At 45.3% G+C, this 17,471-nt stretch overlaps 2 protein-coding genes across 5 annotated transcripts in view; one reads left to right on the top strand and one right to left on the bottom strand.

Moving 5' to 3' along the window:
- The window catches only part of LOC118211187 (forkhead box protein J3-like), a 63,559-nt gene extending 56,246 nt beyond the window's left edge, over positions 1-7,313 (top strand). For 2 of the 4 annotated variants that reach the window (XM_035388140.1, XM_035388141.1), the window contains exons 8-12: positions 410-1,147; positions 1,442-1,543; positions 1,862-2,050; positions 3,019-3,120; positions 3,903-7,313. In XM_035388140.1, coding sequence (XP_035244031.1) covers positions 410-1,147; positions 1,442-1,543; positions 1,862-2,050; positions 3,019-3,120; positions 3,903-4,015 — 1,244 coding nt within the window. In that variant the 3' untranslated portion in view covers positions 4,016-7,313. The remainder of the gene's footprint in view (positions 1-409; positions 1,148-1,441; positions 1,544-1,861; positions 2,051-3,018; positions 3,121-3,902) is intronic. The other 2 variants (XM_035388144.1, XM_035388142.1) reach the window with 2 other exon arrangements.
- A 4,488-nt stretch (positions 7,314-11,801) lies between these two features.
- LOC118211394 (putative per-hexamer repeat protein 5) lies at positions 11,802-13,162 on the bottom strand. The gene is made up of 2 exons (XM_035388572.1): positions 12,952-13,162; positions 11,802-12,824 (listed from the first exon to the last, which is right to left on the bottom strand). Exons 1-2 carry the CDS (start codon positions 13,160-13,162, stop codon positions 11,902-11,904), a joined length of 1,134 nt encoding a protein of 377 aa, XP_035244463.1. The 3' UTR covers positions 11,802-11,901.
- Positions 13,163-17,471: the final 4,309 nt, after the last annotated feature.

Below are 17,471 nucleotides of genomic sequence, written 5' to 3'. Positions count from 1 at the left end.
CCTGTGCTCTGGCTCAGTTTGCTGCAGATGGTTACATTTTTTCCTGGGTTTTTGAGGACCTATGCAGTACCTTGTGTGACCGTTGCTGCAGTAATCTTTCTGTAACTCCTCGTGTATTTTTTCCACTTTAATCGGTCAGGGGGACCGCAGAGAGGATTACAGGTAGAGGGGAACACAGTGCAGAGAGTGCCTGGCAGGGAATCGAACCCCTGGTGGTGCGGGGGCAGGGGGGATTCGTGTAGGGATTGAGAATTGGGCACCCTGCACAGGACGCCCCACAGTCTCCCCCACTGAGGTTCTTGTGGACCTGTTCCTGGTGTGATTCAGTGTCCAGTGCCTCTGTGTGTAGGATAAGCGTGTGATGCAGCCGATGGTGTGACTTGACGTGCGTTTCCCGTGTCGCCCACAGCAGACCTGATGGGCATGCCGTCAGACTCCACGCAGCAGACCCACACCTCCTGTTCCTACCAGTCGCCCCACAGCTCCCAGAACAGCGTCACCAACAGCCTGCCCAACAGCGGGGGCCAGGTGCCCCTGTCCCACCCGTCCCAGCTCCAGAGCCAAAACACCCACCCGGCGCACGGATCGCCCCACGGGTCGCACCTGCCCCAGCACCCGCAGCAGCACAGCCAGCACCCTTCCCAGCATGCACCACACTCTCAACACCCGTCCCAGCATGCGCCACACTCCCAGCACCCTTCCCAGCATGCACCTCACTCACAACACCCTTCCCAACACACAGCTCACTCTCAGCACCCTTCCCAGCATGCGCAACATTCGCAACACCCTTCCCAGCATGCATCACACTCTCAACACCCATCCCAGCATGCGTCACACTCACAGCACCCTTCCCAGCATGCGCCACACTCGCAACATCCTTCCCAGCATGCACCACACTCGCAACACCCTTCCCAACACGCACCACACTCTCAACACGCTTCCCAGCATGCAGCACATTCTCAACACCCTTCTCAGCATGCAGCACATACACAACACCCTTCCCAACATGCAGCACATACACAACACCCTTCCCAACATGCACCACATACGCAACACCCTTCCCAACATGCACCACACTCCCAGCATCCCTCGCAACAGCAGCAGCACCAGTCCCATTCTGCCCAGCAACAGCTGTCCTGTAACTCTGGTAAGACCTTCCTCTGCTTTAAGAGCTTTGTAGGAGGGAGATTTGTTTTAATATTTGTGTTTTAGCAGTTATTTGTAGCTAAAATAAAAGCATAAAATATTCTGGTGTTCTAATCTCTGCTCTGTTCTCTCTCAATGAGTAAAAGGAAATGCTGTAAATGTCGAAACCCTGTGGAATCTATGCGCAGCACAATTCCAGAATTAAATAGTAAATAGTAGTAGAGATGCGCGTTGCATGCCTTTCTGCAGCCTCTGCAGCTGTCAGTAAATCGGTTCGGTTCTGTGCCTCCTGCAGGCCTGCCCTCGGACTGGTACCCCAACCTGGACGCACTGAAGGAGAGCTGTCGCATCGCCAGCAGCTACAACTGGGCTGACGTGGACCTCTCGCCCTTCCAAGGTGCGCTACTGCTCAGGTTTCCCATGAGGAGCTGAGGGGAGACTTCACCTGGAATTTCTGGCTGGGAAAAACCATTTCTTGGCCCATGAATATTCTCAATTTTTCAGCTGAACTGGTGTAAAAATAAGTACAAAGAGTTTTTTTTAATGACATCATGGAAGATTACCACTGAGGAAAATGTACTTGGGGTGACATTAGTCTTTCTGGTTCCACTACAAGTCTGAATATCACCAAGCGATGAATGGTATCATAAGATGTAAAAAATGTTTAATTGTTCTGTTCAGTGTATTGATTTTCCGGTTGCGGGTTTTGACTCAGGTTTGAAAGAGAGCATGAGGCAGGCAGAGCAAAACAACTGGTCCCTGGAGCCCACGCAGATCGCCGACCTCTGCTCCTCTATAAACCAGTTTTTTGCCCGCACCGGGGTCATCCAGCCACAGGGGGCAGCGCAGGCCCCCGCATGTCATGGCTCAATGCACACAAAGCCAAGCCAGCACATCAGCACAGGTGAGAGCCAGCACTGAAACCAGGAGGCCACCCACTTCCACATCCTTCTCTACCCTGTAGCTAAAGTCTGGTGTAATATTGGTGCTTGTATGTCTTCTTTGCCATAACCATCGACACTGAGGCTTCAGCCTGGACGGCTTCTCCAGCCCCTTGCACTTCAGCCAATCGCACATCGCCAGCCTCTTTGCTCACTAATTCAGCAACTGAGTGGAGCCACCCAATTAACTAGCCAGCATGGTAACGCCACTACAAAGATAATTCTGCTATGAAATCTGTTTTCTATGTCTGTGAACTGCTAGCAAGCTAGCTCATGCTAATGCCACTGCTAAAGCAATTTTACTTTTAAATTGGATTTGCATGTCTGTGGAACCTCTTATTTATTGGTTAGCAGTTATTTCTTGGCTATCTAGCTGTAATGCCAAGCACAAAACCCAAGCTAACAAGCAAGCTAGCTGGTTAACTGGCTGGCATCTATAGCTTGGTGCATTGCTGCTGTATGCATTATTTGATATTCTAATGTTACTGAATTGAATTTAACCAGACATTTAGATGGATTAAATAGATGCTAGATAGCCAGCCAGTTAACTAACTTGCTTGCTTGTTGGGGTTTGTGCTTAGCTAGCTAGCAAAGAAAAAAACCGTTAAACAAGCTGTTCATAGACATAGACAGGATGACTGTTGCAGTGACATTTGCATGAGCTAGCTAGCTAGTCAACTGGGTGGCTACACTCAGTTGCCGCATTCGCAAGCGAAGAGGTGGGCGACCTGCGATTGGCTGAAGCACGAGAGGGCAGTGAAGTCTTCCAGGCTGCAGCCACAGAGTTGGCTGTTGTGGTAAAAAGGCGCACAGGCGGTATTGGTAGGAAGGTGAGAGTTTTCTGAGTGTGACCATGTTTATCTGAGGGTGATATCAGGGAACCTGAATAGAGGAGCTGAACGGTTATGAAATCTGTCTATTTTTGCAACAGGAAACTTGTACATGGACTCCAGGCAGAATCTGCCCCCTATGATGGGCCCCCCGGTTTACCCCCACCTCCCCTCAATGAGCAGTGCGGGCCCCACCATGGCAGGTACTCCCCACCGGCCCCGCCCTGCCCCACACTCGCTGATGGCAAATTGAAACCTGTTAAAGGCACACTATGCAGGATTTTTACCTAGAAAATATAATAAAGTATGAATAACCTTGCTCAGCCATATCTGTGATGCCCTGGCAATATCTGACTTGACGCACTTTCGAGGAATGCATGAACCTTTTCCTGTATTTGTTATTCTAAAATGTGTTTGGGACGTTTCTGGGCGTGGCGTCTACAGAGCCAGTGGTTTGGGATCATTTTTCAGGTCGTTGCTAGCTAGCTAGCTGTTGCAATTGCCCTGATACATCGAAGCAAAAAGACAAATGACAGGGCTTGTTCAAGAACTAGAGTTAGCCTTGGAATTGCTAGAAAAATAGAAAACCTGTGTGAGTGTGTGTGGATGCCATTTTGCTAATGTTTGTATGTTTCAGTGTCAATTTTGTGTGTAGATGTCAATTTGAGGCTAAGAGCGCGAGATGGGGGGGGAGCGTGAGACTGAGAGAGTGAGAATGAGAGAATGAGAGTGAGAGAGTGAGACTGAGAGAGTGAGACTGAGAGAGTGAGAATGAGAGAGTGAGAATGAGTGTGTGAGACTGAGAGTGCGAGACTGAGAGTGCGAGACTGAGAGTGCGAGACTGAGAGTGCGAGACTGAGAGTGCGAGACTGAGAGCGCGAGACTGAGAGAGGGAGAATGAGAGAATGAGACTGAGAGTGCGACACTGAGAGTGCGAGACAGAGCGTGAGCTTGGTTCCATGCACGTTGCCTCTGGTCTCCTCAGGACACCACACCCAGATGAACCAGCAGCACATGATTCCTCCTGGAAGTTTCCAGATGCGCCGCATGCCTGCCGACGACATCCAGGACGACTTTGACTGGGACTCCATCGTTTAGGCCTCCCAGGGGTGGGGCGCTGGGGCCGACTGGGCCGGGGGTCGTCCCACACGCTGCAGGAGGAGACAATCCAGACAGGACAGGACGCGGCGCGGGTGTCATTTTCGACAGGAGCGGAGAGACTTTGAGAGTCCTGGCCTTTTTACAGAAAAAGAAACGAACAAAAAAACTCTTTGAAGACAATCATATTTAGTGGGACACCTTTCAGTGATCGCTTTTGTACTTTTGTCGCTTTTTGTCATGGGGCGGAGTCATACCCCTCACCCCCTCCTCCCCCTTACCCCAGACCTCAGCTCTCAGCACCCTCCTTCGCTGTTGTGTGATTTGTTTAAGGGGGGGTTTTGGGGGGTGGCGTGTTTCTTGACTGGCCCACAGGGTGGTCTCTCAGTGGAGAAAGACTGACCGACTCGATCGCGTTCCCCTCTGCCCGAATGTCCGCCAGAATGGGGAGAAAACGGAAGCGCGTTTTTAACGGTCTCAGCCAGGCACCGGGGTGGCGGAAAATCCCTCAAAACCTCAAAGGCAGACGTTGCGGGTTTGAGGATCAGTTGGCGCTCTGGGTTTAAAGTCTGGTCACGTTCTGTTTAAGTTGTCACCAGGCTCTCGTTGAGATAGTTGGTACCTCTGGACTTGGGTGCGAGGGTGCGTCAGAACCGAGAGAAGGCCACCGTGGAAAGTAATCCCAAATATAACAATACAAATGTAAACTTAACAAAAAGTACCTGCAGTATTTGTGTTTGTGTATTCTACTCCTGTCTGTAATGTGTCATTTCACTACCAGTGCTGTCGACGTCAGGGCGGGCCTTCCCATTTACTCATTATTTCTGAGTGTGTTCCTTCACGCTGAACGTTGCTGAATGAGGGAGGGTTATCAATGGCAATGGCGGGCGACACCAGCCCTGTGGACTCGCTGGACCGCAGTTCCTGGGCCCCGTCTAGCTGGGCGTGTGCCTTTCTGACGTGATGAAATGCGGTGCGAAGTTCAGGTTTATGGGATGACGACTGAGCCTGCTTCCTCCGCCTGCGCTCGTATCGGGGGCTGATTAGCGTCCTGGCAGCCCTGGTGCGTAACCTAGGGTTACGTGTAGCCTACGTGCTACATAGCTACGGCGGGTCAGGAGAAAGCTCGGCTGTTGGCGTCCGTGAGTCTATCGGGTCAGCGGGAAGGTGGTTCACACCACAGGGCGTTCCTCCTCGAGCCCTCCTCTCTCCTGGGGGTCGGAGCCGTGTCTAGGGCCATTAAAGGCGGCTGGAACTGCCTGTGGCAAGGGCAGTCACAATCACAGACGACAAGGGCGGTCACAGTCACTGACGACAAGGGCGGTCACAGTCACTGACGGCGATGCTAGGGCCACAGTCACTGACGGCGAGGGCAGTCGAAGTCACGGACAGCAGGGCCAGTCACTGGCAGTGGTTTTTCTGTCAGGATAAGACAGGGTCAACTGATGTTTGCACAAAAGAAAATGTGTGTTCAGCCTTGCATGTCTGTGTTGGAACTCCGCTGAGATTGTAGTACTGAGCGCCATCTAGTGTGCATTTCTGTGCAAGACAGTGAGAGGAAAATTACAGGAACACCTTACAGATAAACGTGGCTGTCTAGGGTGTGCTGTAAAGTATATCAATCGATTGGGTGGTAAATCCTACAGAAAAACATAGGCAAAATGTATCATGGAGTGAAATTGTTGTAGGGTTCACCTTTATCACTCTTCTCTTTTAAATGGTTTATTTGGCGAACAGGGACGTAGAAGGTGCTGAGTCATTGCAGATTCTTATTACAGATTAATCAGGTGGTCTGTAAAGCAGAGCCCCAGTGTGTGAGCAGGGGTTATTTGGCCAGCCAAAGCTGAGGGTGTCTTACACAGGGGATCCAAGATGTCAGAACCTGAACCACTGTGTGACTAAGGGCCGTCTCCCTGTGCCTTAAGGTCCCCAGCCTGCTGGAGGACACCGAGTGAAACCATCACCAAGGGGGGAAAACGAGTGCCAACAGACTGTGTGTGTGTCTGTGTGTCTCTGTCTGTGTGTGCGTGTGATATAGGGCTATACGTGAGTGGTATCACAATCACCTCTGTCCCCCAATGAACGAGCACAAAATGAATCCACCGCCGGGGGTAGAGAGGATTCACAGGGTTGCCCAAGGATCAAGCACTTTCCCCAACGCTCTGGAGAGGTGGAGGAGAGGGGCGTCACGTTCGCCCTCTTTCTGCTGACTGGAGGGCCAGAGTTGGCCACGGTGTCTCTGTGTCTCGTTTCTGATCACCGCTGGACTGGCCTGTAACTGTAATCGCGTACGTCCGTAATCCATGTAGTCCATTTTATTTTTTTTTAGAAAACCCTTTTAACAGTCTGCTTGCAGCTCAGGTTCGGATGTCCATTCAGTCTTGTAGTCTTTGTGAAATGCCGTACTTGCAAACAGATCTTACATTTCTGATCATTTACGAAGTGCTTTCGACTCACTGAGCAAATTAAACTACACAGAGACGGGAGGGTCGGGACGTGGGGTTGAACGGAAAGTATGACAAAAAAAGCACCAGTCGTGCGAAACAATTTTTTAACTGAGCGCTCCTTCGATTCTTGCGTGTACGTGTTGGTCGTGTTTTTAAAGACAATTCAGCTTTGCCATACTGCTGCAGAGGAACATGCCAGAGAGATTAGATCCAGATTTTAAAAACAAACAAACATAAAAAACAACAACAAAAAAAAAACGTTACATTAAGGGAGAAAACTGCCAACAAGTACTGTTATTCGAGTCCTATTTTATTCAGTGTTGGTGTGTTATTGTGCTTATTGTAAATACGTCTTTTCGATAGTCTTCTGTTCCCTCTGGGTGGGTAGGCGAGGTTGGGGGGTCACAGGTTAAAGGAGGGGGGGGGGGGGGGGTGTATACAGAGTATTTGGTTTATGTTCAGTCAGAGAATGAAACGGTCCGTGTGAATGTACGAGAGTTTATGTGTGTGTGTATACATATAGTACATGTGATGAAAATGCATTGGCTTTTTTGTGTGACACTACCTTTTACCTGTACCGTTCTTCAGTGTTTTTCGTGTTTATAAAAATTATTTTGGATTTTATTTTTACTTCATTTCTCTTTTATCCTTCTTCCCTTTTGTTATTGCACGGTATATTATTTTTTTCTGTCCAGTGAAATGACACAGCTACACTTTGTATCGGTTAAGTGCTGTGCTGTAAAATAACTCTGAAGTGTCATTAGGATTGTTGTTGCCAGACCCCCCCCCTCTCCCCCCAATATGCATGAATGGCACTTAAAAAAATAAAATATGTTAACTTCACTGTGGAATGGTTTGCCATTAGTTTTATTTTTCATGTAACATACAAGCAATTTAATGATGTATGACGTAGATGCTTAACTAACTAGATTTTTCTTTTGTTGTACTGTGATGTCATTAGTCAAGTCAGAGGTAAAAATGATTCCCTGCCCTTATATCATAAGAATGAAATGTAATGGCTGCCTTATGACCAAATACACATCACTAGTGATTGGACGGTAAGGCCTTGTGTACCCTATGGAGGCGTTTCGCTATTGGAGGACTGAACTACACTCCATAAAACCTAAAGGGTGAAATGATGGGTCCATTGGTTTTGGGGCATTTTTCTCCAACTGTATATCACATCATACACTGGGCTGTCCTAGTCTCTCACTGCACACACTGTGCTATGCTAGTGTACCTACGAGTCGATCAGTCTACACCAGGCATTGCTTGGTCACTCATCAAAAAGACACGTCCTACGCTGACATAGTATGATACATGGACGACTGCAAATTCAACGGAATTATCAGTTATTTACACCCTTTCACTCTGAAGTAATGTGGTGTGCAGTGAGACAGTCTCTGCGGTATGTTTTATTAATACAGCACCACTAGCAGAAAACAGGTGGGAGGTGCGCAGTGCACGTAAATCACTTTAGTGCAGCACGATTTTTTATTCCTGCAGAAAAGTGCTCTTGATACTGTTATACTGGCCAGCATTGTGTAGAGTAGTGGGACAGCGAGACAGACAGCGTTTTTCCCGACATTTCTGAGTAATAATCGCAAGACAAGTCCCTACAGTTGGACGCGTACCCCAGCCCCAGCTGACACAAAGACCCCAGATCTGCTCTGCCTTATATAACAGCCCAAGCCGTGCATGTGCGGCCCCGCCCCCATCAGACAGTCCCCTCTGCCGCGAGGTAAAGTCACTCAAACTTGCTCTGTCTGTCTGCTTATTCCAGTGGACCTGTGACTCTAGAGCACAAGCCCCATTCTTACCACACGAGAGTATGAACGTGTGACGGAAGTGTGTGAGTGTTTCAGAGGGCGTGTGAGGGAGAGTGAAGTGCTTTCGGACTTTGGGGCCGGTAGACTCGGACAGACTGTGGTGCAGTGACTGCAGGGCACTGAAGAGAGCTGTGAACATGATCAGAGTCCAGCTGCTGCTACTGCTGGCCTTGGCAGGACACCTGTGCACCATCTCACATGCAAGTAAGTCACCGCTCATATAGTTCTCTTACCGCGGTCACTGGCCACTGTCTTATCAGCTCTATATGCCTATATGTCTTTGGTCACGGTTTACCCAAATCCGTAACTGCAGTGTGTGGTCATTGTTCACCCACATTATAACTACTGCATGTGATCACCATTTACCCGACTCTGTAAATGGAGCGTGTGGTCATGGTTTTACCCAACTCTTGTTGTTTGTGGTCACTGTTGACCGAACTCTGTAACTGCTGTGTGAGGTCATTATTCGTTCAGTTCTGTGTTTTTGCTAGCCCATGGAATGCTGCATCTTTGGAACGCAGGACATTTCAAAATCAGCGTGTTACACTAATTCACTTGCGTTCTGATAAAAATAACTATTTTTGCCATAATGTGTTAGCTCATGATAGTAACTCAATAATGTATGTCGTCCATTAATTGACACAACAGAAGTGGGATGAAATAGTGGGATTAGCAGAATTAAATAAAATACAAATCATGTTTGGGTATTCTAGTCAAAAATAATTTTTGCCACATTAGCTAATAGCGTTTCTTAAATCGCTCCAAGGTTTTTTGTTTTTTTTTTGTTTTAATTTTATCATGTTGAGCAAGCTAGCTGGAGTGTGATTTGTGAAGGGACTTGATCTTTCAACTTTTCATTCAAATTCTCTTTGAATCTCACAATGCTACCACTGGCTGTGACAAAATTATGATCAACACAACAGAAATGTCAGACACTAAAAGACAATTGGCTCAAACAGGACTAATTATTTTCTTGTGGTTCAAGTCTGGGTCGTGGCCTATTATAATGTTAAAAAAAGACCTTGGAATATCTGCTTTTTTAGAACGCAGTGTATTTATTTCTGCATTTTTGCTATTTTTTTCCTGTGTAAAAAACATTAATTCTATTAATGTAATCATACAAATTAATTACAGGCCAATGTACTGAAACATTCCTACTAATAGCTACTTTGGCAATATATTATTATTAAGGAGTATAATGATATAATAAAATTAATTAATTCCTTTCTGGAAACGAAAAGAATACCGAGGGACCTGAGGCCATTCTTACATGTTTCTTGTGATGATCACTGATAAAAGGATCACAATGGGTCTTCTTTCCAATTAATTATCTGTCCACCAATCAGGGGCATTGCTGGCAACCACAGTTATGGTGAATTGGGGCAGATTGTGGCTACCATCCCTATGGTCTGCAGATACCTAAATAAAAACTACATGTGTTATGCAAAGTTCAGCTACATTACGAGCCGTTTTAGGCCAATCTGTAGATACACAATTGTGTAAGAGCTGAGTGAAAATGTCTTTGTGCCGTGCAATGTAGTGAGACTATTTCAGGGAACATACATTCCAGACAAGCGATGTGGAGCGTTTTCCTGTCACCTTAAGTTAAGACTTCACCACAGCACTATCAAGTCACAAGCTAGGTGTTGTATTACGAATCCTTGCCTTGGGGTTTTTCAGCACACATGTCTTTGAATGACACAGACGAATACACATGCATATAACAACTTATAGACAGTAAATCGATGGGATGAACAGAATCTCAGTCATGGAGCTAAATGACTGCTTGAAGAAGACCAGGCTGGTCAAATCACAAGAGCAAGTAGTTATAGCCAGTACAGTTGCAGTTTGTTCATTGTCCACCTGTGTAGTGCGCTGCAGTTATCTCACAATATTCTTCATGCAGAGCCCTGTCTTGAGTAGACAGCGTAGTTGTTTCATTGTATATTGGTGGTGTGACTCTTTTTCTGTAATTTATACCTTTGAGTTTCTATGCTTGTCAACTCACAGTTCCACTGTTGTGACTGTACTGACTTCAGATAGACTTTCCACATTGCTTGAAAAAATAGCTGTTTACAGAGATTAACATTTCAGTCTTGCCATTTTTCTCAAGGACACAGCCATATCTTTCCAAAAATAGTCAATGTTCTGGTCAGTCCCCCAACCAGGCTTTAAATATAGTTTATTTTTTTATGAATTGAACTTCAGGAAAATGGTTTGGACTGACAGTATGTGGTATATTGCTGTCTACAAAGCCCTGAGCTGTGATGTAATGTTCATGTGGTGTGCCCTGTGTACGGGTGAAAGGAACACCTCTGTGGAAACGCAAGTTGCGACAGTTAATCACCCTTAGGACTCGTGTAGGGACAACTCCCCCTACCCACAGGCCGAGGCGCAAGTGCTTTCCTGGCCTGTGTGTGTGTATTAATAGAGCTCTCTATAGGCGGAGAGTACAGGCAGTGCAGTATGTGGGGCTGGCCAGTCTATACTGGGCCCCTCTGCATGTACCCATCTTTGGCAGAGTATCAGGCTTCCTACCAAGAGGTTATATATAACATCAAACCTTAAGCCACAAATAAATACTTCAGAGACCGCACCCAGAAACTTGCATTCAGGTGAGCTTCCACTGGGTCATCCCTATAATTGTCCTCTCAAAGACACATACAATGATGTGACAGGCAGACAGACAGACACACACACACACATAATCTGCAGCTCTAGTCTCTTTATGAAACCCTTACAGTTGCGCTGACACCAGACACAGGTATGTGTACAGGAGCTGAATCTGTGGGGGAGACTGAGTGTTGGTTTCCATTGGCCTGTAAAACCTCCTGCCCAATCAGGTTGGTGGCAGGTGTGGGGAGGGTGACAGGGAAAAATGCCTAGGGCTGGGGGAGGGGGCTGACGGCGGCGCAACAGTTCCCCCTGATGAAGCATGTGGGGGCCCAGTATGTGGCAGGTGTGGTATTTCCAGCTATGGAGAATCATGAGGAGATCTACCTTACGCAAACAAAAGGAAGAACAGGCTGAGACTAAACCCATTCACAAGTATATTAGAGCAGTCTACTGTCCGAAGTCCTGGCAGTATCAATAGCAGTGGTTCCCGAACCTTTTTCTGATGTGACCCCAAATGAATGTTCACAAATTTGTGCAGCCCCAACACCCCATCCACACACAGGCCCTCGTGCCTAAAAACTAATTGTTTAGCCTTGACTATATTGGCGATATACCACGGCCTCATGGGCCTCATTGCTTTATAATAGTTGGGTTATTGTGATGCTCGACATGTAGTAGACTATATTTTCAGGCAACCCCATCCTCAAATCCACATGGGGTCGCGGCCCACAATTCGGGAACCCCTGGCCTATGGAATATATCAAAGCTATGGCAGTAGCATTACCATGAAACAACACACTTTTTAATATGAAGTTTTTACTACATTCACAATGATTGTCTCAAAGGTAACCCTGACCATTCACAATTTTCCCTGCATTGCCTTTGTAGGGACACTTGTTGGAGTTGGACAAATAGCAGCAGAGGCTGAAAATGTGGAACTACCTATAGCCCCTAATGTAGTTGACATTGTCAATGAGAAAGCTGCTGCATCCACTCAGGACCAAGATCCTCCTGCCAACCCAGCTGCTTCAGTGGAAAAGCCTGTTCCCAAAGAGGCTCCAGCTGCACCAGAGGAAGAGCCTGTTCCTGTAGAGGGTCCAGCTGCACCAGAGGAAGAGCCTGTTCCTGTTGAGGCTCCAGGTGCACCAGAAGAAGAGCCTGTACCTGAAGAGGCTCCAGCTGCACCAGAAGAAGAGCTTGTTCCTGTAGAGGCTCCAGCTGCACCAGAAGAAAAGCCTGTTCCTGAAGAAGCTCCAGCTGCACCAGAAGAAGACTCTGTTCCTGTAGAGGCTCCAGCTGCACCAGAAGAAGACTCTGTTCCTGTAGAGGCTCCAGCTACACCAGAAGAAGAGCTTGTTCCTGTAGAGGCTCCAGCTGCACCAGAAGAAGCGCTAGTTCCTGTAGAGGTTCCAGCTGCACCAGAAGAAGAGCCTGTTCCTGAAGAGGCTCCAGCTGCACCAGAAGAAGAACCTGTTCCTATAGAGGCTGCAGTTGCACCAGAAGAAGAGCCTGTTCCTGTAGAGGCTGCAATTGCACCAGAAGAAGAACCTGTTCCTGTAGAGGCTCCAGCTGCACCAGAAGAAGCGCTAGTTCCTGTAGAGGCTCCAGCTGCACCAGAAGAAGAGCCTGTTCCTGTAGAGGCTCCAGCTGCACCAGAAGAAGCGCTAGTGCCTGTAGAGGCTCCAGCTGCACCAGAAGAAGAGCCTGTTCCTGTAGAGGCTCCAGTTGCATCAGAAGAAGAACCTGTTCCTGTGGAGGCTCCAGCTGCACCAGAAGAAGAGCTTGTTCCTGTAGAGGCTCCAGCAGCACCAGAAGAAGAGCTTGTTCCTGAAGAGGCTCCAGCTGCTTCAGAGGAGGAAGTTATTGCAGTTGTCCCGGAGGAAGAAACTGTTCCAGAGGAAGAAGCTGCTCCAGTTTCTCAAGAAGAAGAAACTGTTTCAGTGGAAGAAGCTGATCTGGAAGTAAAAGTTGTTCCAGTTGTCCCTGAGGAAGAACCTGTGAAAGAGGAAGACGCTGCTCCAGTTTCTCCAGAGGAAGCAGTTACTCCAGTTTCTCAAGACGAAGAAGCTGTTCTGGACCCAGAAGGTCTTCCAGTTGTCCCTGAGGAAGAACCTTCCACTGAAGAGGCCCCAGCTGCCCCAGAGGAAGAACCTGTCCCAGCTGCACCAGAAGAACAGACTGTCCCTGAAGAGGTCCCTTCTGCCCTCCCCACAGAGGCCCCTGTCCCACCCACAGAAGCTCAAACTGAAGCCCATGCTGCCGCAACAGACCCTGTTGTTGTCCCCCCGGAGGTAAAAACTGAGGCACCTCCACCGAAAGTGATCCCTATATGCGTGCCTGCCCCAGAGCCTGTTCCCTCCTCAAATAGCACTGATGAGGTTGAAAAAACAGTCCTTCTGCTGGAGGAAAAACCTGCAGGTAAGACCCCCCCCCCTCCACCCACCCCCCCGGCCCATTTTACTGAAACGGTTCATCAGAATATTTTTCTCTCTATCTGTGAGCAGTGTTTGGATGTCTGTTCCCAGAGCTGTGCTGTCTTGCTTTGACCTAGCCCATGATTGTGACGTGGTTTTATTGTGTCTTTTTGCATTCTAGGTGTGAGCAGGGGCCTGGTTCTGGGCACTGTATTTGGTCTGCTGGTGTCTCTGATCGCAGTAGGCTCAGCAGGGAAGGTGGTTTCAAGCAAGGTGGGCAGATACACGTAAGTATTCAAGAAATTTGCTCCTTGATCATTTCAGATTTTTTATGCATTGTATATTTTATATTAAACAAATTTGTAAAAAATAAAAAAGGCAATTATCTGTCATAAATGTATTCTAGGTAATGCATAGCTTAAGCACAGATAATTGATTCTCTTGATGACTCCTTTCAGTAACCCCCATAAAATGGCTCCCATAGGCCTCCTATACAGGCTGTCATTTACTAGTCTCAAAGGATTTTTTTTCCCATTACTCAAAGACCAAATGGATAAAGATGGGTAAAGGCTTTCTCAGTCTCTCAGGTACAGCATACATTCACAGCAATCAGGAAGAGATCCTTCCTGAGGTCCTAGTGAAACATTGCCAGAATTTTAAGTGTTGACTTAAAAATATATATATTTTTTTTGCATTACAAAAACAAGCTATGATAATTGACACTAACTGAAGACACAGTTGGCCAAGGGCAGTCATATGCCATGGTGGCTACAGAGAAGTCACATCAAACTGAATAACCTCATTTACCAATTAATTTAAAATCCATTTAATTATTTTTAGGAAATAGAAAAAAATCTGGTTAAATGTACTTAAACACAGATGACTAGCCTTACTAAAGCACGTGATATAATCAGAGTAACAGAGTAACACGTCTGCTATTCTGAGCTGTTAGAATGAGGTAACCCATTCAGATTCACAATTTGAGCCATGATTGTCAGCAGGAAGACTAGTATGCAAAAATTAATCTGCATGATTTGTCCATATCTCTTGTGGCTCCTTTCAGGACTACTAGAATAGCCTAGCTCATCTCTGATAGCATGCTGGATTACTTGAAGGGTATAAGAATCACCTTTGATGAAGCAGGCCTACTTCCTGTGCTAGTAGCATCAGCATTTATTTATATCCTCACCAAGCAGCTGTAAAGCATCCACAGAAACTACTGAGCAATCATGTCTGATCGAAAACTCTTCATTCTTTTTTGTCACACCCTGAACTAGAACGGACATATGATTTGATGATAATTTAAAAAAAACTGCACCTAATATTTGTTGATCTGATGTCATAAGCAGGAATCTTTTACCGACACAGGATGTTTCATAAAATAAATAAAATATATTATTTGCTCCATTGGATTAAACATCTCACCCAATCCAACAATATAATGATCTATCTTCAGTGACTAACTCCATCTCCTCTGAAGTTTTGTAATCAACCCCTTCCCTCTGCAATTCTGTAACTGTCAATCTGCTGTTTACCTGGCATTCACCCAGACCCTGAGGAGGGAAGCCAGCTGACAGGAAGGACTACCAAGTGTGCTGGAAACTACTGAACTATGTCATTTCCTGTCATGATGCAAATGTTCCTGCGTCTCCAGGACACTGGACTGCTAAAGCAGGGAGACGTTACCCACCCCACCCCAAGGGTGGACACTGAATGTAACACTGAACTTCAGGGTCCTTAAGTTGCATTTTACATAAGTATGATTGTCCTGCAGCAGAAAGGTAATGTGTTGATTGATTTGTGTTAACTGTATGCCCTTGTACATTGTGTTTCTCTGAAGAGGAAAGCTATTTTCCTGACTGGTTTCATTAAAAAAGAACAAAAATGAAAGTATAGTTCATTAGGCTGATTATACGGGGTGTATCATAACTAAGGACTACAATATTTGTAGATTGGTTGTTTTGGCTTATTATACCAGGAATGCAAAGAACAACTGTTTTTTAAAAATTATCTGAATTTCAACAGTACTTGGGGTTTATTATCAATGACATGACCATAGAATGTGTACAGTTCTGATCCAGACCAGCCCCATTTAAAGTACATTTGATCAGGCAGTTGGATATGAACTAATGTGTGGATATGGACTTTCTTAGGAGTACAAGTTAATCTGGGTTACAGAAGTTTATACGTATACAAGTACATGTGAGATTTAGCAGGAGGACTACAGACATACAGGCTGATCACAATGAAGATGTGCACAACTGTGAAGTCAATTTCAAACCCATTCATTCCACTGGTATAAATGGTTGCAGGTATTCATTGGAATAGTTTCCATATATGTGTCATTACATATTGCATGCAATGTTACATGTATGATTGTTATTATGGCTATAATTTTGTTTCAGAGGTCATGAATCCTTGGAAAGCCTGACAATTGCTAATACAAGCATTACAGTGAGCTTCATAATGTTTGGGACAAAGACATTTTTTGTTGATTTGGCTCTGTACTCCACAATTTTAGATTTTACAGCACTTTTTATACATAGCTCCCAATTTCAAGGCATTGTATTATTTAGGACATATTAATGTTATGTACATGAAGGTAGTCATGTTTAGTACTTTGTTGCATATCCTTTGCATGCAACAACCGCTTCACCAGGTACTAAGTATCTTCTCTGGTGATGTTCTGCCTGGCCTGTACTGCAGCTATCTTCAGCTCCTGCTTGCTTTGGGGCCTAGTTGCCTTAGTATGCCTTTAGCATATGAAACACGTGTTCATTTGGTTTCAGATTTGGTGAATAACTTGGCCAGTCAAGAATGTTCCTGTTTTTAGCTTTGGAAAACTACCTTGCTGCTTTAGTGGCATGTTAGTGATAATTTTTTTGCTGAAGGATGAAGCCCTGTCCAATGCTTTCTTTCTCCTTAATAATGTTCCAAACAGCTCATTTTGGCAATCATATCATTTGACCTATGTCTCTGGCAGTTTTTTTTATTTTTTATTTCTCAGCCTTCCTTGACTTTAATTATCACAACTCTGGTCCTCATGTTGACAAATTCCAAGAACAGACTCCAAATACCCTTAAATAAAAGCAGAGAATGTGCACTTTAACCACGCGTGAATTGTTTGATCAATCATTAAATCAATCATAAACTTTTTTCATTAAATAACTTAAATAATAATTTTAAAAATATGTTTTGTGTGTACTCAGTTTCCCACTGTCTAATATTACATTTTGTCTAAAGATCTGAAATGTGTGTGACAAATATGCTATAATTGAGGAGATAGGGGGCAAATATTTTTTTCACAGCACTGTATATATTATATAATTATTTATACATATTATTTAGCCAAGTAGGTAATGTTGAGTAGTTTTCCTTGACCCTGCTACTGAGGGGATGCATAGTGAGCTGTCAGTTACTTAGGTTTCACTGAGCTGCTGTTTGAAAATTGATCTGGATTTGACATCATTCAAATTTTCGGGTGTTATCTGAAGCATATACAGAAGGATACATATAAACTTTTAAAATTATTTCTATTTATTGGAGACACTTCAGAACACATCAGTAATACACACATATTCAGCTTTGTTAAGGGAAATTACTTATTAATGTAGCAGAATACACTGCAGATTAAATGTATATCTTAAATTTCAGCCAAAGATCATAATTACTAGACTAATTTAGCAGCTGAATTAGACCTACTTAAATGGGAGCTCACTGGGAATTTAAAAAGAACAGACTGAATAATGTGGCCCCAGGTCAGGGTGGGGAAGCTGATATCACAAGATTCAATCGCTCATTTACCTGAAGGCCATGGGTTCAAAGCCTAGATAAGAAATATGATGTTGCATCTCTGTGGAAGGCAGTTCATCGTAAATGCACACATTGAAAGTATAGCTTCCCTGGAGGCAAAGCAAATCTAATAAAGGAAACTGTTTGGAACAACTCAACTCAGGGCCCTAGTTTTCCCTTTTCCATGTCCTTTGCATGTTAATGTTGGTCTGTGATTGTGTTATTATGCAACTTGCAGTGGTGTTGTTTGTATTTTGTTTCAATAAAAAGTGAAAAACAACCCTTAGGAAGCTTGTGCGATTTAAACATTTTTAAAAGTCTACCTTCTAAATTATGGCTTCGTAAAATCGATTCTCAT

Source organism: Anguilla anguilla, chromosome 13, assembly GCF_013347855.1.
Source record: "Anguilla anguilla isolate fAngAng1 chromosome 13, fAngAng1.pri, whole genome shotgun sequence".
Taxonomy (NCBI): domain Eukaryota; kingdom Metazoa; phylum Chordata; class Actinopteri; order Anguilliformes; family Anguillidae; genus Anguilla; species Anguilla anguilla.
This window is presented reverse-complemented; position numbering and strand designations above follow the sequence as displayed.

Coding starts and splice junctions, on each gene's coding strand:
- LOC118211394 (XM_035388572.1), bottom strand. CDS start 13,162: ATGGGCTTCAGTTTGAGCTTCTGTGGGTGGGACAGGGGCCTCTGTGGG. Junction 12,825..12,951: donor CTTCGTCTTGAGAAACTGGA/GTAACTGCTTCC, acceptor CTTCTTCTTGAG/AAACTGGAGCAGCTTCTTCC.